The sequence below is a fragment of the Adiantum capillus-veneris genome, chromosome 23, assembly GCF_014529385.1.
Source record: "Adiantum capillus-veneris isolate H3 chromosome 23, ASM1452938v2, whole genome shotgun sequence".
Lineage (NCBI taxonomy): Eukaryota > Viridiplantae > Streptophyta > Polypodiopsida > Polypodiales > Pteridaceae > Adiantum > Adiantum capillus-veneris.
In genome coordinates, this window is record NC_140953.1 from 22,405,486 (window position 1) to 22,433,267 (window position 27,782).

The window sequence follows — 27,782 nt, forward strand, 5'->3', positions numbered from 1 at the left end:
ACCCACCCTTGGAAGCTTTCCAAGCTGAATTAAAATCCAGTCAAACATTGGGAACCAAATGGAAAAACTGTCCATCACCTAATATGAAATCAGTTAAATTAAAATCTTGCACTTAAGTGTAAAACCCCACATCCCTATTTATAGCCCTTGGCCTTGTAGGATTCCTTGCCCGTGCAATCGGCTTGTAATGTACCCTATATTTTTCAATAAAAATTATTTCACTTACTTTGCAAAAGTGTTTAAGGTTCACGTTTTGTTAAGTCATAGAGCGTTCCAACATAACAATGAGATAAAAATGTGGACTCTGGAACTATTAATTATGGCCCTTATATTCTTTTGGAAACAATAGGATGATATGGAAACTTAAGCCTCAAGACTATATCTAAAGATAAGAGTTGACCCTGAAGAAAGAAGGAGTAATTTTAGGACAGAGAGAGTAATTTTAGAAAAGGAGGTTTATTTTTAGGAGAGAAGGAGTATTTTTAAAGAAGCAAAAGAAGTAAGTCAAGTTTAGAGTTTCTTTTTGTAGAAGCCAAGCTTCTCCTGAAATTAGCGTCTCAAAATCACGCACATGGATGCACGTTTGCAATATAATAATAATAAATTTTTTGCTTTTTTAAACATCACATCCACGAACTTATCTCTCTGCTTTTCGCTATTCTTAGTTTTTTATTTTGGCCTTGAGAGCCTACATAAAGACCCCTCTCCCTTCACTTTTAATACACACACAAAAGTTCTAAGCTCTTTGGCCTTCATGGCGGAGGAAACCTCTCACCCTCAACATATTTGTATCTCCATCTCTACCATCGTCGTGTTGTCCTTCGATTGTTGAGTTCTCTCTCTCTCTCTCTTCATCTTCTCGGTAAGCAAGGAAGCCATAACTCTACTTTTCACGGTGAAGCTTTCTTTTTCTCTATCACGATATGATGGCCCCAAAGCGAGTGACTCACAAATCCAAGGATGCTCCTGTCATTCCACCTCCAAGGAAGGTGCAAAGGAAGGTATCAACTACTCTAATAGTAGCTCAAGTGGCAATATCAATTGCGAAAGAAATTGAAGCCGTCCAACCTTCAATATGGAAGGTAGTCAAAAATGTCATTAATCATATAGACAAATTTATACTTCTACATTATTATTCATGTTGACCTGGGAAGCCAATCATAGGGATTCCCTTAAACCATCCAAGAAACGTGATTCTATCACAAAAAACAAGCATATGTTTTTGTAGAATAGTGAAAGAATTGTTTGATAAATTATCACTATTTGATAAATTGTTATTGCTTAATAAACTGTTATTGTTTGATAAGTTGTTAGTGTTTGATATGAAGAGTTGGTTGAGCATGTTTGAAGAATCATTTAAGAAGAAAATTTTTTGTTGAAAGAATATCTTTTGTTCCTTGCAGTTAGTGAGATGCCTCGCGGTTAGCGAGATGATTCTGCATAAGGAGGAGATTAACCTGAGGTTATCGGCTCTCTTTTTATCCCTTGCGGTTAGTGAGATGCTTGGCGGTTATCAAGGTGCCTCGTGGTTAGCGAGATGATCCCGCGGTTTAGCGAAATGGAAAGGTGGTGCAATTTGCGGTTAGCCGAATAAATAAATCCTTTGTAAAGGCTCTATTGGTTAGACAGAGAAAGTCAGCGGGTAGCAGCAACTCATAAGAAATTGGAAAATTTTGTTTTTGTTGAAATATAGGACTTTCTTTATTAGGCCTTGTTTAAATTGTTTTGGTAATGTTTGAAGGGCTGTATGAACGAACTTGTGCCTGAAACTAATAAAGGAACCATGTTTGTATATGTAAAACAATGTGGTAGTAATTATTAAAAAAAACGGATCATGAGTAGTGTGGTGTGGAAAGTGAGAAACTAATAGTGTAACGGATCTATGTCTACGGACGGGTGGACCCGAGTACTTTTCACAAGGTTATAGCTAGTTAAGTATAAGTCTCATGTCACATTTAAGCTTTATGAATGGCGATCGTGTCCCCTAAACGTGGGAAAAAAGGCGTTGTTTATAGATCCTAAGTATGTCAATGAGATTTTATCTTTGTGATACAAGAATTAGCTCCCATTGAAATCCCTTGATTATCGACATGGCCTGTAATGTATGACCCTTATGTCCATGTAGAGACCTCTCTTCTGTTGCTTGTATCTCTACTTTGTAGAAACGGAGTAGGGTGTCGTCAACAGATATTGAAAGTAAAGGAAGGCCATCTATCAAGTTGTCCCAATCTTTTGGGGTTGGGACCTCACAATTCGTATCAAAGCCTTAGGTTAAAAGTTTTCATTGGTTACCCCGAGCTTGGTGTAAACCCACTGGAACATTACGACAAGGTAGTTGATGTGTATCACAGTTATGATTGAAACCTCTGTTATGTTTTCTCATAGAGATATCTTTTGTAGATCCCCATATAACATTTTTTATGTCTTAATGAATAGAAGATTGAGTTGTTTTTCTTCAAAAAAATTGTTTGAGTGGTTAGTCAAGTAAGTGAGTTTTTGATGGATTGGATGAGCCATGACTGGTTAAGTCATGTGACTGAAATAAGTCGTGACTGGTTAAGTCATGTGATTGAGTTTTGATAAATTGGATAAGTCATGACTGGTTAAGTCATGTGACTGAGTTTTGATGGACTGGATAAGTCATGATTGGTTAAGTCATGTGATTGAGTTTATTGGATTGGATAAGTAATAATTGGTTAAGTCCTACGATTGAGCTTTTAATGGAATAGATAACTCTAAGTTTGCGAATATATGCGTACACTCAAGGGAACCCTCAAAACACTCCTATATTGGAGAACCCTCAGAGCGATGCTATTTACACAGAAACTCAAGAGAAGAAATTGTTGCTCAAACAAATGCAGCCACCTTCTTTTAAAGGAGAGGCTGCTGATATTGAGAAAGATGCAGAAGTATGGATTGAAGCTATGGATGATTACTTCTCTGCTGCAAGGACACACCTGAAAACCAAGCGATGCTATGGATGTTTTGCCTCTCAGAGGAAGAGAAATTATGGTGGAGACAACATTGTCGTGACATGGGAGTATTGGAGAACTCCCAGAGTGCATTTGTGGAAGAAATTGAAGCCGTCCAACCTTCAATACGGAAGGTAGTCAAAAACGCCATTAATCCGGTAAGACAAATTTATAATTTTGCATGTTATTCATGTTGACCTGGGAAGCCAAGCATAGGGATCAAGGATGGAGAAGAAAGACTACTATCAAACTTCCTGAAATGTAACCAATACTCGGTCATGACGACCATCAATCTGAACATGCCGAACAACTTTGTACCCATGAGGCAAACAAGCAACAGGCCTTGTCGTTGCATCAAGATCAACCTGCGGACATCTATCCATAGAAATCTGCAAAAATAAATTCACATAGGGATTAAGAAACCCTTATTATTATAACTTGATGAACATGTCGTTGTCGGCATACTTGATCAAGGGCCAAGTAAATTAATTGCCTTGCATATTGTCAGAATTTAGATGTCATAATAATCAATATATAATTCTCCTGAATGATATTAAACTAATCATTTAATGTGGGGAAGTGCCGGGGGAGAAAAAGCTAGAATATTGGTTAAGCTAGCAGACCGGCCACAGTAGGGATCCAAAGGAGGGAAAATAGGGATCCAAAGGGGGGGCCATCTGCAAAAGAGCCATGTGCAACAATGGGCTAAAAAGACCCTAAGGTTCAGCCCATTAAGACTTCCAAAATGCTAAGGTTCCAAAATTCAAAGGTTGTGTCCAAAGGTCAACCCCAGGGGAAATTGGATGCTTTGTGTGTAACTAAAAAGTCTTTGCATATCCCTACATGGGAGGGGGCAAGCCCTTCTTCTAGGGGATGAGAGAGAAAGTCACACACACACACACACACAGGCTCCCTTTACACAAAGGGAATTAGGGACACATGTCAGCTCCCTAGCCCAGATGCCCACAAGGTGTGCCCAATTCCTATTGGATGGCCTTGGAGGTGGACCAATGAGAATTAGGCTAGAGTAAATCTAGTTTAATTAATTTAAAAACACTTAATAAAAGAACCAATGAGAATTAAGTCTCCTAGAAGACTATTGGACAGTCTCCCAAGGGGTCCAATGAGCATTCAGGAGCCCAATGGCTTGCCTGATTCCTATTGGCCAGGAGGCAAAGGGGTCCAATGAGAGATTAGTTTAATTATTAAATTACCTAAAGCTCTCACAAAAGGGGAAAGGGGGACACATGTCAGAAGGCTATCACTTATGCTGCTAAATAGCCATTCGCTTGACTTGGGGAGGTCCAATGGGGAGCCTGCAAGAGAAAATAGCAAGAGGGCTCGCCCAAGAGAGAGGGGGGGCTGATTTTTGCAAGGCATTATCACACACACACTAACACAATCTCATGTGTGAAGAAAGAGAAGACTATCTCTTCCCAAGCTTTAATGGAGAGCTCATCACCTACTCCAAGCTTTGAGATAGAAGCCTACATCAACACACTCTTGGCATGTGGATGCAAATCCAACCAAGAGCCAAGCTTCAATGCATGCTCATCTCCTCTACCAAGCTAATTACTAAGCTAAGCTATGCTAATACGAGTGATTATGTGAGGAGATGTACATCTTTCTCGTAAGATACTCCTTCTTCCTCTCAATCTACTCTCATACCCTGCTAGCTCTCACCATCTTCGAAGGTGTGTGAGGTCTTGGGTCTGAGAACGGGGATAATTAAAGTTGTGTTTACTAAGTGTTTTGCTTAGTGCATGAAGCTTTCATCTTCATTGCACTAGCTAGTCTTGAAGGAACACAAAGAATTGTATTGTACAATGTCTCTCTTGATGGGAGAAACCATAATACAAAGCCTTTTGGAGGGGGGACCGGCTCCATGCAAATCCAGTCCTCAATTGTTGTCAATAGCTTCATTTCTCTCTCTTTTGAAAGTATTGTTGATGCTATCTAACTAGGTGTTATGCTTTTTGTTGCTCTCTCCACCCAAGCACTCTTGTAATTCTCATTAGGAATCTATTCTAATGAAATGCCCACTATGTTCATGCTAATTTCCGCTACACATAAGTTTTTAGATCATTAAATGTTACATAGACTTCCTTACTGAAGCCTCCACCTGACCTTCCGCTCATGCTTTGCATGCATTCGATTTGCTGCATGCAAGTTCGCTTGTCGATATTGGACAAAAAGAAATAAATGTCACTTGATCCATGCTTCTTAGTCCAAATCTTCTCTGTCAATGGCAATCGAATGGCCTTTTCTATCATACTTTGCCGAAGAGTTGTGAGAGCATGTCAAAATGAAAACGCTTCAAATCTCCATCAACTTTCATCTTGGTAGATGGGAAACCGATAATCTCAAGTTATATTGAATTCCTCTCTTTATTTTTTCTGCAGAAATCCATCAAGCGTCGGCTTTGACTACACGGAGTGGGTGCAGTCGCTTCCTTGTGGGGTTTGCTTGAACCCGTCTTGAGAGAGTATATTCACTTAAGGGATATGTGCCCCGGTGTGTACGCGCCCTTACCAAATTAAATTGGCCAAATGGTATGGCCCTTGCCCATCCACGATGTGAAAAAAGAATGGTGATGGCGGCCCGTCTGTTGCTTGCAGAGTAGCACGAGGTCGAAGAGGTGGCGCTGTGTCGCCCCCCTGGCCATGCTACAGAGTCATATTTGCCTCCCCTGGGCGCCACAAACTGAGCAAGCCCACCCTCGTAGGGTTTCGACAAGGTCGGAATCTGGCTCTCTCCCCGCCTAAGCGGCTCCACACACGACCGTTACTCTTTGACTCTTGCTTAGGAGTCGTGCACACGGTCTTCCTCGACCCCCTTCTCCACCATTTGCATGCTCATGCAATTCATACATAACAAAAACTGAAGAAAAGAGACCATGCCCCCTACTTTCCCCAAAAGCTCTGATACCATTGTAAAACCCCAGGGAATTGCATAACAGCGTCCTCCTCCCTACCTCCCTATTTATAGCCCCTTGGTCTTGTAGGATTCCTTGCCCATTGCAGTCAACCCTTGGCCCGCCGGTTCATGACCCCCTAGGGTTGCCCTTGGCATGACATTAAGACATAAACACCATATATGCACCTACTTCTTGAGTTAGGATCTCTACCAATTTAAAATTTGAGTATGGAGAGGGTTGTGGATACATGATAAAGATGCATCATACCCCTTGCATTGACTTTCTAGACTTGCATGAAAGCAAGCCAAAAGTTCAAAACACACATAAAAGCAGGATCTTGAGCGCGAGATGGATGCTTGCTGGATGGATGCAAGACATAAAGGAGTGGTTTGGGAGATGGATGCATTACACTTGCTACATGATGACTAAATAGAGTCCCAAGTGAATGAATATGTTCTACAATAGAGGAGCCTGTAGGATCACGCTACATAGATTACACCACTCATATTGCCCCAACTATAAAATCAAGTTCAATGCCAAATGAGGAAACCATACTCACTCTTACATGCTTCAGCGTTTTTCCTTGTGGCCGATACAAACATGAACCATTTGGCTTAGCTCCCACTCCCTTTGATGTGAGATGGGGGCATTGGGGAGATCGAGAAGAGGCCCATCGACTATGCACATTATGATCACTACAAGCTTAAGAGTCTGAGTACTACACACTACTTGATTGCTTAGCTTTTACTCACATCTAAACTTGCTTTCCTCACATTTTAGACATAACCTCAACCTACATACTTTCCGCTTCTAGGCACGATGTGGGCTCTCCATTGCAATTCTCATCACCATGGCACTTGAGCATCGAGTCACTTATCATTCCCACACATAGTACACATAGCTATGTTTGGTTCCATATGTTTAACCTCTAAGGTTGATAATACAATCTCTCTCTCTCTCTCTCTCTCTCTCTCTCTCTCTCTCTCTCTCTCTCTCTCTCTCTCTCTCTCTCTCTCTCTCACACACACACACACACACACACACACACACACACACACACACACACACACACACAGCCGTTTTTTGACTTAGTAGACAACAGTTCACTCTTTTGATCATAACTTCTTCATTTAAACTCCGATTTAGGTGATCTATAGCCTCAATCGAAGAGCACGAATCCCTCTATGCATTGATGTAAAGGCATAATTTTATGAGCAATGGAAGGCTTTGCTGTAATAGCATCTCACAACTGAAAAAACTGTCAAAACTTTGCATTTTTGTGCAGACTTGACCCCAATCTCGGACAAAACTCGCAAGGGTGGAAAATCCACACTCGCCATGGAGAATGATGCAAAATCTCCAAGGAATTTGGTTGCTAATCTAACCACATTGTCTACCACAACGGAAGCAATGATCATGGCTTACTTGATCTCATTACAAGAAACCGTCAACAAAAGGTGAAGAGTTGCGCGCCCTTGCAATGGAGAATGGTACTTTAAGAGTTCTTGTTGTGGAGAATGAGCATCTCAACAAGGTTCTTGAAATGCAAACAACACGCTTGGTGCATCTTGAGAATGAAGTTCAAGAATGTAAGCGCTCTCTTGTGGACATGAATGTATTGAAAGAGCGCTTGAGAAAAGTTGAAAGTGATCATGTATTGAAAGAGGAAGCGATAGATACAATACAACATGATGTATGTGAAATGAGAAATGCATCCAAATCATGGGTTGATATATGTAAGGAGAATGTGGTTTCTACATCTCCTATCACGCAAGCCGTTGTTCAAGCAAAGAATGTAGAGAATGTGGACACTCAAGAATTGCAAGAACGGCAAAAACGCTCAAAGAACATCGTCATTCGTGGAATCAAGGAGGAAAGCATAGAAACACCCCAATCTCTTGCGGTTGTTATTGAAGAGTTTTTTTGCTACACACTTTGGCATGGCTGGAATCATGGCTTATGGTGCACATCGAGTTGGAAAACAAGGAGTCCCTCGCTTGGGAGAAAGACCTATGGTATGTACCATGGCTGATGAGGTAAAGAGAAAGATTATCCTTGACAATAGTTGGATCTACCTCAAAGGAACGTATTGTAATGTATATGAGGATCGCACTCTTATGCAACAAAATGTACGTCGCAAAGCATATGAGGAAAGAACCAAGGTCAAGGTATCATCTCATGAAGAAAAGTCACTTGAGGAGGATGCAAGTCCACCCAACAAATAGGGACACATGATCTATGAGACCAACTCACGCTTGCGAATAAGCTTTTGGAATTGTAACGGCTATCCATGGAATGCGGGAATTGGCATTGATGAGCTTACCAATGACTCTGATGTGATGCTTCTTGTCGAAACATGGGAGCATGATGCGCAACGAATTCTTGGATTTGACAAATATGATGTGCATTCTTTGATGTGGACCAAAAACGCAAAGCATCGTAAAGGCCAAGGAGGTGTAGCATGCATGATCAAAAAGGGTTTGAAAGATGTTTCCATTGTCAAAGAAGATAAGTATAAATGCTACTTATGGCTAAAAATCAACCCACCCAATGGTCAAGTCATGTTTGTGGTTGGTTGCTACATTCCTCACTATGACTCCAACTTTTATGCTCGCTTGGATATGGATAGAGATTAGCCCTTTGTTGAACTAGAGGAAGACATTACTCATTACAAGGACCAAGGTGAACTCATTGTCTTTGGAGACATGAATGCTCGCACAAATACGTTACAACACGACACACAACAAGTTGACATGCCGCATGTCTCAAGAAGAATGGATGACTCATACATGTATAACGAAGTTCTAATGATGCAAAAGAATTGGATCACTATGGAAAGTCACTTCTATATATGTGCAATAGTACCGGAATGCTCATTGCAAATGGTGTATCTTTATGGTAAGGCACCAATGACTTTACATGTAGAAAGCACAATGGTGATAGTGTGATCGACTATATGTTGTTTTTGGAAGCCACTCTAGAATGCATACAAATCTTTACACTTGGTGAATGGAATCCGGAATCGGGTGTGGTAAAAGACTCAAGCATGTAGCCTCCAATCATGATGTGAATCATTTGTACCTACATCTAGACTTCAAACGAGCACTTATATATACTGAAATGGTGGACCAAATGTTAAGCATGACAGAGCATCAAGAGAGCCCAACATTAGAATGCAAGTGGAAAGTTTTCAAACAAGTAATTTGCTCTTGTGCGAGGGAATGCTTTTTGATGAAACACGTCTTGCAAAAGATCTAAGAAAGGTAGCACCAAGAAGAAATGGTTCGACATATACTTGATTTGATTTTGGACGTAAACATACTAACAGCACGGACAACATTGGTTTCTGCGTAATGATAAGGGGGAGTATGGTATGGTATCTGCCTCTTAGCTTGACATAGGAGTAATAAGGTGCCTGGAGCTTTGGGATGGATTATATAGACCTCTAATTAGAGGGTTTTACACATGTTACTGACGCTATATCATCATTTGCATGACACTTATTGAATTTGGTAATACCTACTGTGTAGGTTGGCTTACTGAACTATGTCATGATATCTTTTTGCCCATTATGAAGGTAAGTATCCTGTCGTTTACATATACTGATAAACCCTACAACGTGGGTTGGCTTATTGAACTTTGTGATGATTTCCTTTGCCCATTGAGAAGGTAAGTATCACATCTATGCATAATGGAGCTTTGGTTTGAAAGATACACCCCATATGGGTATTGGTCAGGTTCTTGCATATGGTAGTGTCGCTATCAGTACATTAAGAAGCTTTAGGATGAGAGTGTTCCCTAGATGATTATTGGCCTATGTGCTTGGTACTGTCATTTTAATTTGATATCATGATAAAAATGTCGCTTATAAAAACTGGTATAACCCTCTGGTTGGGTATACTTAGTGAATTTTTTTGGGCCGACTTTTGCCTTTTAAACACGTGCATGTTGATGTTGCATATTTTGTTTGGCGACTTTGGGGGGGCCTGTGGCCCGGTTGCATTACATGTATGCACCTATTTGATATCAATTGATAGGACTGGATAATGCAATATTCTATTTGCATTCACAACTTGTCATGGTCCTTTTTTGGTTTGAAGGTCGCACATGCTAAGTTACCACAAAAGGCCTCTACCACTTGGCTTGCTAGGAGTTTGTGACTTATAGAAATTAGGAAGGATTGGATTCCACTTTAGATTTATCAGTTCTGAATATATTCTACAGTAGGCTTGTACTCGTTTATAGTACTTTAAGCTTCTTTACAGATGGAGCCCCATTAATTTACTCAAGAAGTTTATGTTGGGGAGCATACCACTTGGAGTAGAAGGGGGTATGGCCCTCTAGGTTAAAACTAAAATACTATATAAAACTTTGGATTAATAAAACATTATATGAGAACAACATAATTACTTTGGACTGAGCTATTAGAAAGTTTTAAAGAAATGCTAAAAGATGGACATGGATAACAACTGGTATAGTCCATTGAGACCTGTAAAACACATCCAAGGCTAACATATCTATTGTCTTGTTTGGATGGATGCAGATCTTGGAATGTTTTTATGGCTTTTAGCAGTTGTCTAATACAGGATTACACATATAAGGGAAGTACTTTTGGTATTTGTATACTGGAATGAGACTTCATTCATACAAACATTGTACAAAGATAATTCTAAGACTGAGTTGTTTCTGTACTTATCATTTCCCTTTCTCTAGAGCCAGCTATCTTTTGAATGTAAAAGTTCAATTATGTCTTATTGTTTATGGTAAAACAGCTACACACACGTCCTAAACATAAGGTTTTTCCATTCTTATGGGGAAACTAGGACGCTGGCTTTGGAAACTAATTCTGAAACTTAGTTCTAAGTTGGACCCACGGTCTGTAATCCCTTGTTTGGTTGGTTGACTGGTGTTAGGTGGTCCTGCATAAACTATTTTTTTGGTCTCCTGCTTACGGCTATTATAGTCTTTGACTTTTTCGGCTTAAGGATTGCAAGCCCAATCTATAGTGACTAATCCTATTTATGTTTATATACTTCCTTTCAGGACCACAAACACTTTAGAATGACAGCCCGCATGAAAGTAAACACAAGATTTGGAAAGGACCATAGTATCTTTTTGCTAGTTTAGCATAATACTTTTGATGGCCTGTAGGATTTTTGCCCGTTGTTTGCCTTAATCGAGCCTTAGGAAACTTGAGTAAGACCCAATCATTTTTTTTGAACATTAACGCGCTTTTCTGCTTATCAGCATCGGCTTTTTGCCTTTGTTGAGAGATGGATATAGCCTCCTTAATCTTTTGAAAAGATTCTTGTAGGTCACGACTATAATCATCGGCGGCAAAGATCTTCCCATGTAATTTGAGTAGCAAGGGAATTTTAGGTCTTCCCTCAATGATCTCAAAAGGTGCTTTTTCCGTAGAAGTATGTAAAGTATTCTTGTAGGCATGCTCTACAAGAGGTAAGTACTTTTTCCATTGTGAGCGTTGATCTACTTCGATAACATAAGTCTTGAGTAGATCGAGTATTGTAAGATTGGCTATCTCACTTTGGCCTTCCGTTTGTGGGTGATAGGGCAAAGAGAGATTCAATCTTGCTCCTAGATTTTCAAAGACACCTTTCCAAAAATTACTGATCATTCTAGGATCTCTATCTGACCCGATGGATGTGGGTAATCCATGGTGCTTGAAAATCTGAGATATGACGAGAGTTGCCATTTGATGTGCCTTAATAGTCTTTTTGACAGGAATAAAATGTGCTTGCTTACTAAACCTGTCGAACTATTGTCCATATTCCCGTATTCCCATGGATAGATTTGGGTGATCCAAAGATGAAATCCATGGATATACTCTCCCATGGTGAATTTGGGATAGGCAATGGCTGGAGTAATCCAGGTTGCTTTCCTCTATCATACTTGGTCTTTTGGCATACTACACATTTTGAAACATACTCTTGTATGTCCACTTTCACGGTAGGCCAATAGCAGTACGTCTCTACTCCTCGGAGAGTAGGTTGAATACCTCTATGCCCCGCATATGGAGGAGCATGGAATTCATAAATTACTTTCTCATGAAGGGAATGTGTAACACATAGCCTATTGCCGTGGAGAAGATAACCATCCTGCAAGGTGAATGGTTCCTCTTTCTTCCCCAAAGCAATGATTGACATTATGTCTCTAAAGTCAGGGTCAGTAACATACTCATATATCATAGAAGATAGATCATTGTAAGTAGCTATAGACACCGCATTAACTTTTGGTCGTCGTGAAAGTGCATCGGCCACTTGATTGTGCTTACACAACGTGAGAAATATGAAAATTAAATTGCGAAAGAAAATTTGCCCACCTCATTTGTTTGTCGGAAAGCTTGGTTTGCGTCGTGAAATACTTGAGACTTTGGTGATCGGTTTGTTGAATGAATAGAGTCCCCAATAAGTAGTGCTTCATGTGTCTAGGACATGTAGAACAACTAAAAGCTCTTTCTCATAAATGCCCAAGACTCGTTCATCAGTATTGAGCCTTCGGCTCTCATATGCTATGGCATGCCCTTCTTGAAGCAAAACTGCTCCAAGGCAATCACCCCAAGCATCACATTGGACCTCAAATGGCTTTGAGAGATCCAGAAGTAGGAGGACTGGTTGGGAAGTAAGCTTCTCTTTGAGCTTATCAAAAGCATTTTGCTCCTTAGCAGTCCATACATACTTAACGTTCTTCTTAGTTAAGTCGTGTAGTGGTCCTGCTACTTGAGAGAATTTTGCTATGAAGCGTCTATAGTATGCACACATACCAATAAAGCTTCTTAGTTCATGTAGAGTTAGGCCATGCTTTTATTGCCTCTAACTTTGATGGATCCATACGGATACCATCTTGAGAGATAATATGACCTAAGTATTGAATCTCTTGAAGGAAAAAATCACTTTTCTTTTGGTTGAGAAAAAGCTTATTCTCCCTTAATGCTTGAAAAATCACTTGGAGATGTTGCTTATGTTCCTCCAAAGACTTGGAGTAGATGATGATATCATCAAAGAACAGTCCAATGAATTTACGATAAGGTCTAAAAATTTTCTCCATTAGACGATTGAACATAGCTGGTGCATTATCAAGCCAAAAGGCATGACTAGATATTCATAAAGACCAAACGTTGTGCAAAATGCGGTCTTTAGGGTATCTTCATCCACTACCCTTATTTGTTGATAGACACTCTTAAGGTCAATCCTACTAAAGTAGGTAGAGCCTTGTAGCTTATCAAACAGATCTTCTACCCGAGGCACGGGAAATCTATTTTTGATAGTGATATGGTTTAGTGCTTGATAGTCATCATCCCCTTGTGTTGGAGGTAAGTCCATAGGGATATCACCGATGAACACATCTTGGAATCCTTTTAAAAAATTAGAGAAGTCTAACTCTTCTTGATTCCTACCATTTACATCTGATGAAACATTAGGATCTTTTAGAGACTCTTTGACAAAAATCATGTACGCAGAAAGTGAGCTCTTCATTGACTTATCAAAAGCAAGAGGATTTACAAGTGGAATAGTGCGACCACGCTCACTAGCATCTATATACATGTTCTTTCCCCTGTAGGTGAAGTAGATTCTCCTTTCAGGGAACTTCATGTTGGCAGCCATGCGATCAAACCATGGCGCCCCTAGGATAGCATCCTCAAGTTGGAGAGGAGAGATGAAGAAGTCTTCTTTGTCGACATAGCTTTGGACATGAAGCCTCGACTTCCCAATCAAGGGAGCAACGGAGGCTTGCTATCCCTTGAAAGCCGCGTCAGCCATAACCATATCTCCCATCTCAAAAGCTTGAATGCCCAACTTGGTGGCCAACTCCTCTAATGAGTGGCATGTCGCGGTGGGATTATTAGCTACCTTTAGCATGATATTGGGAACCATTTGATATGAAGTTGTGAGTAGAGCCAAGGTCAAACAAGATGAAGGCATCATGCTCTCTTACATTTCCCCAAGCATAGGAAAGTGATGATCCTTTGCAATGAGCATCCTCTTTTCGAGCTTCGATGGTGGAAGCCCTAGGATTCTTATTGCGAGTATTCTTCTTGAGGCAAGAACGATAGCCATGTCCTTGCTCCCCACACTTGAAACACTTATGGTCCTTGCAAAAAGCTTCAAGCTCTTCAGGAGAGAGTTTGTTTTTACCTTTGTAAACTCCCTTCTCCTTGGACCGATTGTTGTTGTTGTTGTTGGAAGTGCCTTGGGAAGAATTTTGAACATTGGTTTTCCCCTTTACATCATTTTTTTGTTTGTTTTCCATGGGCTTGGCATTACGTCTAGCCCCTTGATAGAAATTGATGCGTGAAGCAACCATGGTGTGATGGATTACTTCGATAATAGTACCAGGCTATTAAGAGTTGATGTATTCGGCCATCTCTTCAGGTAATCCCGCACAGAATTGCTACCTTTTCTCGGCAAAGTCTATCTTTTGAAAGACAGTAGCCTTGAGATGTAAATCCCAAAACTTGTCTACATACTTGTGGATAGACTCATGAGAGAGAAGCTTCAAGCTGCGCCATTCGGTAAGCACTTTGTCCTTTGCATTGTTTGCAAGGAATTTCTTCATGATGGAAACTCGTAGAGTTTTCCATGTCTTTGGGGCTTCACCATTGCCACGAAGGCTAGCCCACCATTGACGAGCTGATTTTTGGAAGTGCATAGCTACATACTGTAGCTTCGAGGACTCTGTGAAGCCCTTGTCTCCAAAGGCCGCATCAAATTGCTGGATGAAGGCCAACACTTTGTCGGTAGCACCAAAGGTGCCCTCATAGGTGAGAAAAGAGATACTCTTTCCTCCCTCCTTGAACTTCTTTAGCTTTTGTGACCTTCGCCATTCAGGAAATGATTTGCGATGTCCTCCCCTCTTGTATTCTCTAGGAGAATAGCCATAGATTTCATCGGAAGAGGAGGGAGGTGAAGAAGAAGGAGAAGAGGGTGACCTCTTCCTAGCCCTTTTCTTCCTTTTTTTCCTCTCTTCCCTTTCTAAGTGACAAGGAGAAGGACTATGTGTTGATATTTTCCTCTTGGGAGGAGTGGGCGATCGTCTAGACCGCCGTCTTCGTGGGGCCACATCTTCAGAGGAACTTAAAATTTCATTGCTTTCTTGCTCTTTGGATTCCTCCTCTTGAATGGGAGAGAGTCTTCTTTTGGGGGTCTCTTCAAGAGGCCTCCTAAGCTCTCTCTCCTTTTGGAGAGGAAGGGAAATTCCATAAGCACGAAGTTGTTGAGTAGCTTCGGCTTGCAAAGCAAGGTTATCCATAGCTTGCTGCAACCTAGTGACGAGATAATTCACAAACATGGGAGCATCATCATCAGCACCTTCATGTGCAAAATCAAAGTTGTCAATGTTCATTCTACTCTCTTGATTATTGTCAGGCATGTTAACAAAATTTATGTATGTACTTAGTGTATGCTTTGGCAATTCAAAACCTTAGTTGCCACTCCTCTTAGCCTTTGAAAATTGGCTCTTAAGTATCTACACCCATGGCTCAAAGTGGTTAATTATAGAGAATAGAGGAGTAGGTCTAACATAGCAGAGTTGCTGAGGGATAGCTACTTTCGGACTTCTTATGGCTCAATAATGGTAAAGCCGTAGGCAAGTCTAAAAGGACTCCATTATTAAGTCCAAAGCTCCCAAGGTGTGCACCATATCCCACATAGTGGGCTCAACAAAACCAATAGTAGATCCCAGTTCCACTTACCCTAATATAATTAACAACATCAACCATTTATAGGCTACTTAAGGGCCTCTCTTCTTGAGCAAGAAAAGAGAAACCAAATGCTCTGATACCAATGTAATGGAATTGGCCTATTTAACTTGAGAGTAGCGGAAATTAATGAGAGTACTTTTGAGAAATGACTTTGTGAGCATAGCGGGTGAACATAATTGAAGATAGCAACATAATCATAGAAATTAGTTAACTTTGGCATGAACAATACTTTTGTAAGAGAGAGAATTTAGAGAACATGACAACAGTTGAGGACCGGATTTATGTGGAGCCGGTCCCCCCTCCAATAGGCATTTGTATTATGATTTCTCCCATTAAGAGAGACTTGTTACAATACAATCTTTGTGTTCCTTGTAACCCAGGTGATGCAATGAAGATGGAAAACTTCATGCATCACAAGCATAACATAAACTTGAAGAAAGCTTTAACTATCCCAAGACTCAGTCCCAAGACCTCAAACACCTTCGAAGGTGGAGAGAGCTAGTAGGGAATGAGGGTAGGGAAGAGGAAGAAGAAACATTTCATATGAGAAAGAATCAGTTCCTCACTTATCATAACTCTTCTTGTTAGCATGCATAATAGCATAGTAATGAAGAAGAAGGAGATGGCAAGCTTAAGCATTGAAGCATAGCTCTTGGTTGGATTTGCACTCCATAGCCAAGAGTGTTGGTGTAGGCTCTCAACCTCTACTTGCTTGGAGAAGGAGAGGGAGCTCTTGCACTTTGCATAGCACACAATGAGAGTGTTTGTGAGTGTGTGTGGGTGAGTATACCCCTAAGCAACCCCCTAGCTTGCTTGGGTCGACCCCCCCTTGTAGCTCATGCTTGAAGCTCATTGGACCCCTCCATGCCTAGCCAATCACAAGCAGCAAGGGTAGCCTTGGGACAAGTGTCCCCCTTTCCCCTTTGTGAGAGAGGACTTGATAAATGCAAAATCAATTAATTAAATCTCCTAAATTATCATTGGACCCCTTGGGTGGCCAACCAATAGGCTTTAGGCACACCATGAGAGCAACATGAGAAGGAACTTGACAAGTGTCCCTTTTGCTTTCTTTGTACCATGCATGCCTTGTGTGAGTGTGTGGGTGTTCTCTCTCGTCCCCCCTTTTGTAGGGATCGCCCCTTCCTTGTAGGGATTGAATCTTGACCTTTTGACACCTCAAGCCCCTCATGCATAGGCCCAGTTCCCACCACAAGCTTGGCCCTTAAGCACTTTAAGCTTGGGCTGGGTTCTCACCTCAAGTGCAACCCTAGCATCTCAATCATCAAGCACCTCAAGCATCTCAAGCACCTCAATCATCAAGCACCTCAAGCACCTCAGTCATCAAGCATGACAGCACCTTGAGCTGGGTCGGGTTCCCGCCTCAAGCTCAACCCTAGCTTACCTAAGGTCAGAGGACTTTTACACACATTATTGGAGGTCTTCAATGAAGCTAACCCTAAGGTCTTATTGACCAACTCTCATTTGGGCCCCTTTACCATTGGCCCCCTGTTGAGATAGATCTATAATCACATGCCTATATCTTAACCCTTGTTCCCGTTTATTCTCCCACATTAAGTGATCAGTTTAATATGAGAAAATCATTTGGGTTGGTTAGATATTAGATTTTATGACATTTATCAGTTTCGAATATATTCTACAACAGGCTTGTACTCGTTTGTAATATTTTAAGCTTCTTTACAGACGGAGCCCCATTAATTTACTCATGAAGTTTGTGTTGGGGAGCATAGCACTTGGAGTAGAAGGGGGTATGGCCCTCTAAGTTAAAACTAAAATACTAGATAAAAATTTGGATTAATAAAACCTTATATGAGAACAACATAATTACTTTGGACTGACCTAGAAAGTTTTAAAGAAATGCTAAAAGATGGACATGGATAACAACTGGTATAGTCCATTGATACCTGTAAAACACATCCAAGGCTAACATATTTGTTGTCTTGTTTGGATGGATGCAAGTAAGGACTCTATCTTATCTTGGAATGTTTTTTTGGCTTTTAGCAGTTGTCTAGTACCAGATTACACATACACCTATTGCAAAGGAAGTACTTGTGATATCTGTATACTAGAATGAGGCTTCATACATACAAACATTGTACAAAGATAATTCTAAAACTGAGTTGTTTTTGTACTTATCATTTCCCTTTCTCTGGAGCCAGCTGTCTTTTGAATGTAAAAGTTCAATTATGTCTTATTATTTAGGGTAAAACAGCTACACACACACGCATGCATGCACGCACGCACGCACACGCACATGCACGTGCGCACGCGCGCGCGCACATACCCCACAATCTTTTCATTGGAGATAGATAGTTTCCAAACCATAAAGAGCTATTATGAAATACAAAGTACTGTCTCAGAAGCATGGAGCTGAGAGAGTTGAAGGGAGCCCTCACGTAGAAGTAGAGAAACTCCTATAAGAAACTCCTATAATAGGAGCTACATGCTACAATGAGCACTCTAAGGAATGTTACCACTCATTATCATGATGCTACAAGAATCGGGAATGGAGATGAAATCCCGTTTTTGTATGGGATTAGCTTCACAATATGGTAACAAGGAGGCTAGCACGAATCAAGTTATGTAACAATGCTTCCAAACATTCTATGGAAACATTTCATATGTCATTATCTGGGCTGTGATGTGACACATAGAACATTCTGGGAGGTCTTGATTGATACATTGGTCCATCCAAAATGTACCAACATTACTTAACTAGAACTCACACTTGTAAACAAATGTTACTAGTTCAATTGCTGAGTTCAAATTGACCCAAAAGTTCATGAAAAGTTCCTATGAATTAATGCTTTTGAACAAGATATTGGAAAGTAATACTCAAAAGTGGCATTGGACACATAAGAGTTAGTGTGTGATAAGCTAATAACCTAATGCAAAAATATAGTAGGGCATGTAGTGTTGTTTTGGACTTGCATATTTGAATAACCAAGATAGGATATAGGTGGTTTTCACAAAATCTATTGAAGTAAAGCGTGTAACAGACTTTGTATAACATTTAGAACTTGAGGTAGAGTGGTTGGGATAGCCCAAAGCTTGACCAAACCCAAAGAAATATGCCATGGTTTTGTGTAGACAAGCTTCGATTGCTAAGATCTAAAGTCAAAAGTGTAACAACCCATATCGTACGCTAAGGTCCTTGAGAAATCACTGGGTGAAAAAGGCAATGATCAAGCGATGACAAGTAGGGGGTGGTCTTGAAAGGAACCATCTTTCAAAGAAAGTACAATAGCTAAACAACAATTCACTCTATCTCTATTGTCTTCTTGGAGTTAGCTTCCCCAATTCTGGATCATAGGAGCCGCCATTAGCAAGTGAAATGGCTTCAGTAGTGCTTGAGATCTCTTTAGTAGCTCCAATTTAGCCTTAGTTATCATCTCCATTCTCAAATGTTACCTGCATCATGTGCTTCCTTAGTTCCAGGTTGCAGATGATACTAGTTGGTAGCCTTTTGCCTGGCTGACATTGAACAATTGCCATTTGCAGCAAGTTCCTTTCTCATTTATACTATTGGCGCCGTTTTGTTTATCTTGGGATTTTGGAGTACAATCACACGTAGCATTTTCCAAAGAAGTTGTCATCCTCTCTCTTCTTTAGATGGCCACATCACTTTCTACTCTCTTTTGGAGATTTTGTTTTGCCTAACCTTTTCAATTCATTCAATTTTGCCCATGCAGCTAGTTGTACATGGTTTGTCAATTTGTCGCCTTTGGACTTGCTATGTATTTCAGTTATGTTCTTAACCTTAGAGTGGCACCACCTGGGCGTTTTGAGGGTTTTTTCAAGTAATTGAAAGCAACCTTGTTTTATTGCCAAAAAAAGATGAATGCAATATAAAATTTAGTTGAAATTGTAGGCTCGTGGGATTAAATATTTCCATTAATCATACCCATAAGTGTCACTATTTGTCAGCTATATTGAGAAACTTTTAATCTCTGGCATTTTGTGGTAGCTATCTAGCGTTGGGTAGAATGAGCCATATAGAAATGTGATATTTTTCAGCTATATTGAGAAACTTTTAATCTCTGGCATTTTGTGGTAGCTATTTAGCATTGCCACATATAAATGTGAGCAATCTATGCAGGAATTTTAAAAAAAAATGAAGCAATGAATTTTACACCAGCAACGTTAAGAGGCCCGAGTGTGAACTCTCCTTTGAGACCATTTTTGACGTGGAACCTTTATAGTGTTTCTCCCTTGCTTCATCGAGTCTCCGCTAGGGTTTTCCGCCTGTGCAGCAAAGACCTCGTCGCCATGGCCTTGAGCGAGCTAGGGTGCACATATGCGGCGCTTATCCTGCACGACGATAATATCGCGATCACGGTATTTTCTATCTTCCTCTATTCAATGAGCAATCTTATGCGTTTGGCCCAGTTCATGGCTGGGATCAGGGATGGTCCTGTCATGGCGCCTTTCTTTTTTCCTCACTTTCGCTTTTGATCAAATTGTTTGTGGTTACTCTGCTCCACCGTGAGGCCTGCTTTCAGTCATTATTACTCAGCGTGATGAAGTAAGGCTGGTTTGACTCCTGCCATGTTACTAGGGGTTCATTTGTGTGTCAGCCTGTTGTTTATGGAGGTGGACCTTTTGAATTAGGCAGATCTCTTGGATGTCCTAGCTATTACTATGATCAAACCTTTTTCTATGGCAAGTGAAGTCCGGCCGAGTTCCCGAGCATACGCAGTTAATAGCTATTTGTAGACTTTGTACACTCAGTTCGGTAATGTGCAGAGGACAGAAATATTTCCCTTCTGAAAGTACGCTCAGGAGGCCTGCCAAGTGAAAGCTTGCTATGTGTATGTAAAATGGAGGGAGATAGAAGGGGGATGGGGACAGGGGAACTCTATTTTTGAAGAGGAATTTGATGGAATAGAATCAACAGAGAGAGGTCCTAACTTTGAGCTGGCAACAATTGCAGCTTCTGGGTGTTCCGTGATCCTTCCTGCGATTTCTGTTCTCTCTACTGCTACTGCATGTAACATTTGAGTATGTACAAGCCTTGACTTACGTAAGAGGATCATACCTGTCAGGTCTTGCTGATGGTGGTGGTCCTGATGGCTTGTACAGCGTCAGAACAAGTGCAAATAGCAAGTGGTATTAGGTTGAAGAGGGGTTGGTACACATTGAGGCATGTCATTTGGCATATATCTCATTGATTGGCCATGAGGATTGTATTTATGAAGTAGTAACTAGTGAAGTATATGTACCTTGTAAGCAAGAGTAAGGTTTTAATTTCTACTTGTTTGTCTTGTTGAGAAAAAAGTTTAAATTTCTGTGATTACAGGCAGAGAAAATAGCAGCACTACTGAAAGCAGCAAACGTGCAAGTAGAGGCTTACTGGCCTGCGCTCTTTGCTAAGTTATTGGAAAAGCGCAGTGTCGAAGATCTGATCACCAATGTTGGCTCTGGTTGGTCCCTTTTTTTTTGTTTATCTTTCACGTGTTGCAATGCTAGAAGGAATTTTAAAGATTTTTCTTTTCATATATTGTGAAACTATGGCTTTACATTAGGTGGAGGTGGTGCTCCTGTTGCTGCTGCGGGTGCAGGCGTACCTGCTGGAGGTGGAGCTGCTGCTCCCCCACCTGTTGAAGAGAAAAAGGTGTAATACTGGTCTCTTCTTGTTTGTCAAACTCTCTTTAGTAATTCTGAACAAGGAAACCCGTGATGCAATATGCGTGGTACTTGCTACGATTTGGAAGTTTCTTATTAGTGTAATTTTTTTGCTGAATCGTGCAGGAGGAACCCAAGGAAGAAAGCGACGACGATATGGGTTTCAGTTTGTTTGATTAGTATGATTGCTTTTGTGCCTGATAGCCCAATTTTGTAGGGATGATAGTATGGTGCTTGTCAAAATTTAAGATGCCGCTGAACCTTGTAATTGCCTTGCTATTCAGTAAAAAACCATGATCGCTTCTCACCGACTCATCCTGTGTTTTTGTCAAGAGCTTTGTTTCCTGTCTTGGATGTGCTCCTTGTATTTCCTATTGCAAGTATATGGCTTGGTTCATTTTCTGCCGAAGTATTACATGGAGCATTGGTCCTTTGTCCAGGGAAAACGTGGTGTGCTCAGGTTAGATGTTTTTGAAAAAAATATTGATTGGTGGATTCATGTGTCTACTGTGAATAAACTTAGTGTACATGTGAAACATGTGCTTACATTTGAATGCAGTATGCTTTTTGGTGATTTCTTCTGATAAATGGATATGCTTTCTTTGAGCCAACTGCACTTTGAGGAAGTAATTGTTTTGTAAACAGCAGCTTGTCCATTTTGACATTTTCTTGTGCCTTAAGGAGATCCTATCGGTGTTCTGCCTCTGTTCTCAACTTCCATGAATGGAAGCATCTTTTCGCTGCTAAAATGCTCCGTTTTTCTTCCTTTTATCCTGGATTGGCCTTGTTCTGAAGATTTGCTCTCTATTTGGGGAAGAGTTTAGGCTAAATTTGTTACTTCTAGGTGCATCTATGAATGGTATTCAGGTTTTCAATGTTATGTAGATCATGTGCGTGATAGTATTTCCCATCTTTATTCTTCATTGAGGCTTGATGAAGTGTGTATTATGGATAAAATCAGTGCTAATCCGGAGCCACTCTCCTCACTCCTGAAAGAGGGGAAAGCGTGCACAGTAAATGAGAAAAAACTCATCAAACTGCTGAAGGACAACTGAAAAAATTAACAGCAGAAGCTCTCAAGGCTAGTGAAAAATTGGCTGCAAAAACACTAGAATTACGATGAATAGACTATAGTAGACCAGTGGAGGCAAGTTACTCCACAGATGAAGCACCACTTTAAATCCTGCATTAGGAGGGTTATTAATGGCTAGCAAGTTGTTGGCTCCTAGCTCCGATGTTACCAGAGGTACAACCATGGGTCTCGTTCATCTTGTATAGGGAGAGCACCAATGGGCAGACACAAATTAGGTTTTACACAAGATCCTTCCGCAAATACAAATCAAAGAGATTAAATAAAAATGATCAAATCAAGTAAAAAAAGACAATTGAACCCCTTTCCATGGGTGGAGCAAAGGAAGACCTACCTCCAAAGTGTAGATAGTGAGATACGTGAAGAGTTTCAAAGCACCTGTGTCGAAATTGCAAAAAATTTAGAAACAGCTTTCTCCTCTGCAGCATGAACTTTGCCTTTGCCCCTAGGATGAGCATCCTTGGTCTACTTAATTTTAATATAGCGATGCAAAGGTGCATGGCTTTCATGTCCAAATTCATTGTTTGGTAGGCCTACATTTGCTAAGTAGCAAAATTTCATTTTGATCACTCAATATGTCTGATCGAAAGGCAAGCTGGAGGCTTGACTAGAGGTGACATGGTATGTATTTACCTTGAAATTGACAATGGAACCAATGCCAGTGGCAATGCCAAAGTTGGAACCTTGCAGTAATCTTTGGAACATTCACAAGATTCTATATTTGCTTTGGGGGTTAAAAGGATAGCTTATTGCTATCCCTAATCCCAAGGAAACATGGTTGTCATAAGTCTTCTGTGGTGAGCTCTCCAGCAAGAGCTCTTTGACATAGGGGCATTGCAAAGAGACTTACCACCCACCCCGAACCATAGGAGTCATGTATCTATAGACATCACTTTTCACAATTGGTCGCACAATTGATCAACCATGACTAGACCTGCATTGTGCTTGTTGGGCTACACATTCGTGTGGCTATCCATAGCTTGATAGCATTTTGTGTGGCAATCTGGTTCATCCTATGGACCCCAAACCCAAGCAATTTGCACCTACAGTGTGCTGTATCTGTACATTCCATTTTTTATATAAGGTCCCACTACTTTCGGTGACATTACACGAACAAAATGCACTAAATATAATGGCGATATGACATTTTCATTGCTACTTGAGGAGCCCTTGCGATAGATATGGGTGTCAAATTTATTAAGAAGCTCCATTTTAAGACCGGAGGAGCTCGACATAATTTCTTAGGATCAAAGTTGCTTTAAAATGACCCTTTAACCTAGATCCTTGTATCTCAAGGGACATAAAAATTGCATGGAACTATGAGGATGTCACTTGTGTCTAGGAGGCGAAGGCTGAAAGTGGCTCTCCAACACTCACTCAAGTTCCCAAAAAGAGGAGTCAATCCTAAAAACTGGAAAATTGTGTTGACTTTTACCATAAAACTCTCTAAAGAGGACATACAACCAATTTTAATGTCTTTGTGACCAAACTTGTATTTTGGTAAGAGTCAAAACTAATTATACCATTTACTACATATGTTTTCTATCAGCCTAAAATTTTTAAGGACATTAGAATAAATTTGAGGCTTAAAACATGAATTTTCCTCTCTAAGGTAGAGGGAGAAAATACCATGTAAAGCCTAAATCAGAGATAGAAAATGTAATGGAATGGTCAAGATAAAATTTGGAGGAAGCTAGAAACCACTACAAACATGAAAAGTGATTAATGAATGAGCTAAACATAATCTAAAGAGATAAAATTTGTGCATCTACGTTGATATAGGCCACAAAAGTAGCAAGAATGGTATCTCAAATTTAAAGAAACCTAATGAGCTTTGAAACATTCACTATTCACAATAGAATTTGTTTTAGGGCTTTCAACAGATTTTTTGGGGAACAAAAGTCCCTAAAAATGATATTGATAAAATATTTTTATTGCTTGAGATGCCCCACATGAGGATATGGACAAGAAATTGTCAAAAGTGTTGAGAAGCTTCATTTTAAAATGGGAGATATGTTGAAGAACCTGGCACAAAAATTGGGGTGCAAAACCATTAAAAACTAACCCTCGAACCATGAACTATGAACTATGTGTCTCGAGAATTGTGTCATTTTGTGCATGTGACCTGAGGCTAGGGATGCAGGGATACTGCTCAGAGTGACTCTGCATAACTAACTGAAGTCCTCAAAATGAGGGTTTGGCCCTAATAATTGGAAAAGTGGGCACTTTGGACCACAAAACAAGGAAAAGGAATGCAATTGTTATTAGCACCTCTCTATCTCATAGAGAACTCTCAGAAGCGGCCCAGACTGATCTAAAAGTGTATGTGCGGCACCAAGACAATCTGAAGAAGCCATGGTAAGCTTATAATGCTCTTGAAGCTCTCTTCAAGCTCCATGTTCCTCTCTATAAAGTTCTCCTTATATATCTACCTTGGTCTCACAAGATCACAAAGAAAAGGGTTTCTATAAACTCAAATTTATGCAATTCTTGGTTATGGCTACATAGCCATGTTTATCTATTTATCTTTTGAAAGTCATCTCTTTTACTCTCCACAAGGTTCCTTGATTCACATAATCAGACGCCTTTGAGAGTGAGGCTACATAAATCTTGAGGCAAATTTGACCTGTGAATCATGTGGATCATAAAGTAATTAAGCTGTCATGGTCCTTAGGTGATCACCTAAGAGCTCTACGACTCAAGTTTTGCGCATGTTTATAATCATGGATTGAGTCAAATTAAGAATTTCTTTCAAGTGATGATGGCCTCAAAGAATTTGGCCCTCTACCTTGTTTCACTTACCAATTGAATTGTTCTTTATTGGGCTTATTAGCATTTTTATGAATTAAGTTTAATCAATTCAATTTTTTAAGATTAAGGCTAATAAGGTTTTGATGGTAGCAAAGCCCAATCAATATTCAAGAAGAGAGTGATCAACAAGCGGGCCATGAAAGGAGAATCACTTCAATTCTTTAAGATTAAGGCTAATAAGGTTTTGATGGTATCAAAGCCCAATCAATATTCAAGAACAGATGATTGACAAGTAGGCCATGAAAAGAGAATCCCATCATAAAATAAGATAAGAGGGATTGGGAGGCATTATTGGTCCTCGATCAGTTGTTGGATGCCAAGAGAACTCATGATTTAATAGTGGGTCTCTTTAAGGTTGCTATTAAAACAAGAGGTAAGCTTGCAAGGACCATCATTCTAGATGACCATCACGATTATGGCTTGCTGCTCTACTATGTTTCATGACTTTGAATAGCCTCGGATGTGGATATTCATTGCACAAAACTCTAAGAGAGAAACCATTTAAAGCTAGGCACGTGTCTATGTCACTTTAAAGCCCATCATTCTTTTTTTTAAAGATCGTTTACACCCCATCGCATAATCCTCCCTTCGGTAGGCCAAAAAGGGGGAGGGGGAAAGAGGGGGTGAAATTCCCTCTTCAGCGTACCTATAATCCCTTTAAACACAAACACACCCACCGACCCTCTCTTTGATAACCAAAGATAAGATTTCCATTTTTTTCATTAAGCCAAAAGTCATTAGGGGGGCACAACATTGAGAGGACAGAGAGAATATGATTGCTATTATCCACCCAACAATGCCTTTATATAGCCTCCAGCTATATAAGGTCCCTTTCCCAAGCCTATGGACTCTTTGCCCACCCCTTACTAGGCCTTTGCCTTAGACCCTTGCCCTCACAACCATGTAGCTTTTGCAAATGGGTGAAGACATCTAAATCTCAAAAAAACTAATACTCTTTGGCACTTAAGGAAACATTATGAATTGGCAACACATAAATTTGACTAATAAAAATGCATGAAGGATTTACTTAAGCACAATTGTATAGTTCTCTCCCTCTTTGTTTGAAGAGCACTTGATGAAGAATAAATAATAATCTCTTATATGTGGGAATAAAGATCACCTTCCAATTCCTTGCAAAGACAATCCTGCAACCAAAAAGATTGGCATATTCTTCGACAAGATTTGTTAGAACCTCCAAAGAGAAGGAGAAGCCCTTTTCCTTAGGCATGCTACAAGACTTGTCACATAGAGGGTCAGCTTGAAGACATAAGGATTCTAAAGACTCTCTTGTTTAGGTAAAACAATAGTTCCTTTGTGAGATTGGACAAAGGAACTCTTGTTGCAGAAAGATCGGCATTTTCTTTCACAAGATTTCTTAGAACCTCAAAAGAAAAGGAGAAGCCCTTTTCCTTAGGCATGCTGCAAGACTCTCTTGTTTAGGTAAAACAATAGTTCCTTTGTGAGATTGGACAAGGAACTCTTGTTGCAGAAAGATCGGCATTTTCTTTCACAAGATTTCTTAGAACCTCAAAAGAAAAGGAGAAGCCCTTTTCCTTAGGCATGCTGCAAGACTTGTCACATAGAGAGTCAGCTTGAAGACATAAGGATTCTAAAGACTCTCTTGTTTAGGTAAAGCAATAGATACAAAAACAATCAATTAATTGTAAACAGCTTTGGTGCACAACAAATTGGTGATAAAATGATAAGAAAAAACATAGTGCAGACGGATGAGGGCCAAAGCAACTTGGATAGGTTTTGGTGATGTAGATCTTCCATATGTTGCACTATTGTTTAGATTTAATCTTGTTGGACATCATTGAGAACTTGGAGCTGTTGGTTTCTTACATGTTTGTTGGTCAAATGCTTTATTGCAATTGAATTTTTCTTAACAAAAGTAAATCTTATCTTGCATTGACCATATTCTTTGCTGAAAGTTGTTTTGGAATCAAGATAGGTGATGAAATCCATGTGCACATGTGACAAATGTTTACAAGTCTATGTGTTGATTTCATGCCGTACTCGCAAATTTGTTCAATTTTTTCTCCATCTTTGGGCTAAAATGCACTCGTTAATGCTCTTGAGAGTTAGAGTGCCTGAAGACACTCTAATGTGTTGTTCAGGCGAGTATATGAATTCTCTATGGTTGCGAGCACTTGAATTGCAAGCGATGCGAGCACTTGAATTGCAGGTGATGCATATTTATGATGTAGTTTTTGTACCATGGATGGCTATGCAACATCTTGAGGGTTGATTTACATTAGTTTTGCCATCATTGCTTTGTTGATGCAATATTTCCATGTACATGGTTATGTCAAAATTGTCCCACTTTATGTTGATTACCCACTTTATAGGTTGTTGCATTGATGCTCTTAATGAGCGACTACAATCAGCTGAGGCTCAATATTGTTATGTACAGCTAGTTATGGCAATTGTGCTACCTTGAGATATTTGCATCTATGGTCATATGATGCCCCTTTACAATAGATTTTATGCATTTCTAGTACCTTTATGCTATCATGATGCCTCTCATGTGTTATTGATGCTAAGTTTTACTGACATGGGAGCTTTGAAAATTGCTTGCTTTATGGGGCCTATTTCCACATTTTTTTATTATTACCAATTTTATGATGG

At 40.1% G+C, this 27,782-nt stretch overlaps 1 protein-coding gene across 1 annotated transcript; it reads left to right on the forward strand.

The window, feature by feature from the left end:
* The first annotated feature begins 19,805 nt into the window (after positions 1-19,805).
* Positions 19,806-21,563, forward strand: LOC147427512 (uncharacterized). Its single transcript, XM_086497295.1, has 4 exons — positions 19,806-19,963; positions 20,925-21,048; positions 21,151-21,239; positions 21,377-21,563. The coding sequence occupies exons 1-4, from the start codon at positions 19,895-19,897 to the stop codon at positions 21,428-21,430; spliced, it is 336 nt and encodes a 111-aa protein (XP_086353421.1). The 5' UTR covers positions 19,806-19,894; the 3' UTR covers positions 21,431-21,563.
* The last annotated feature ends 6,219 nt before the right edge of the window (positions 21,564-27,782 follow it).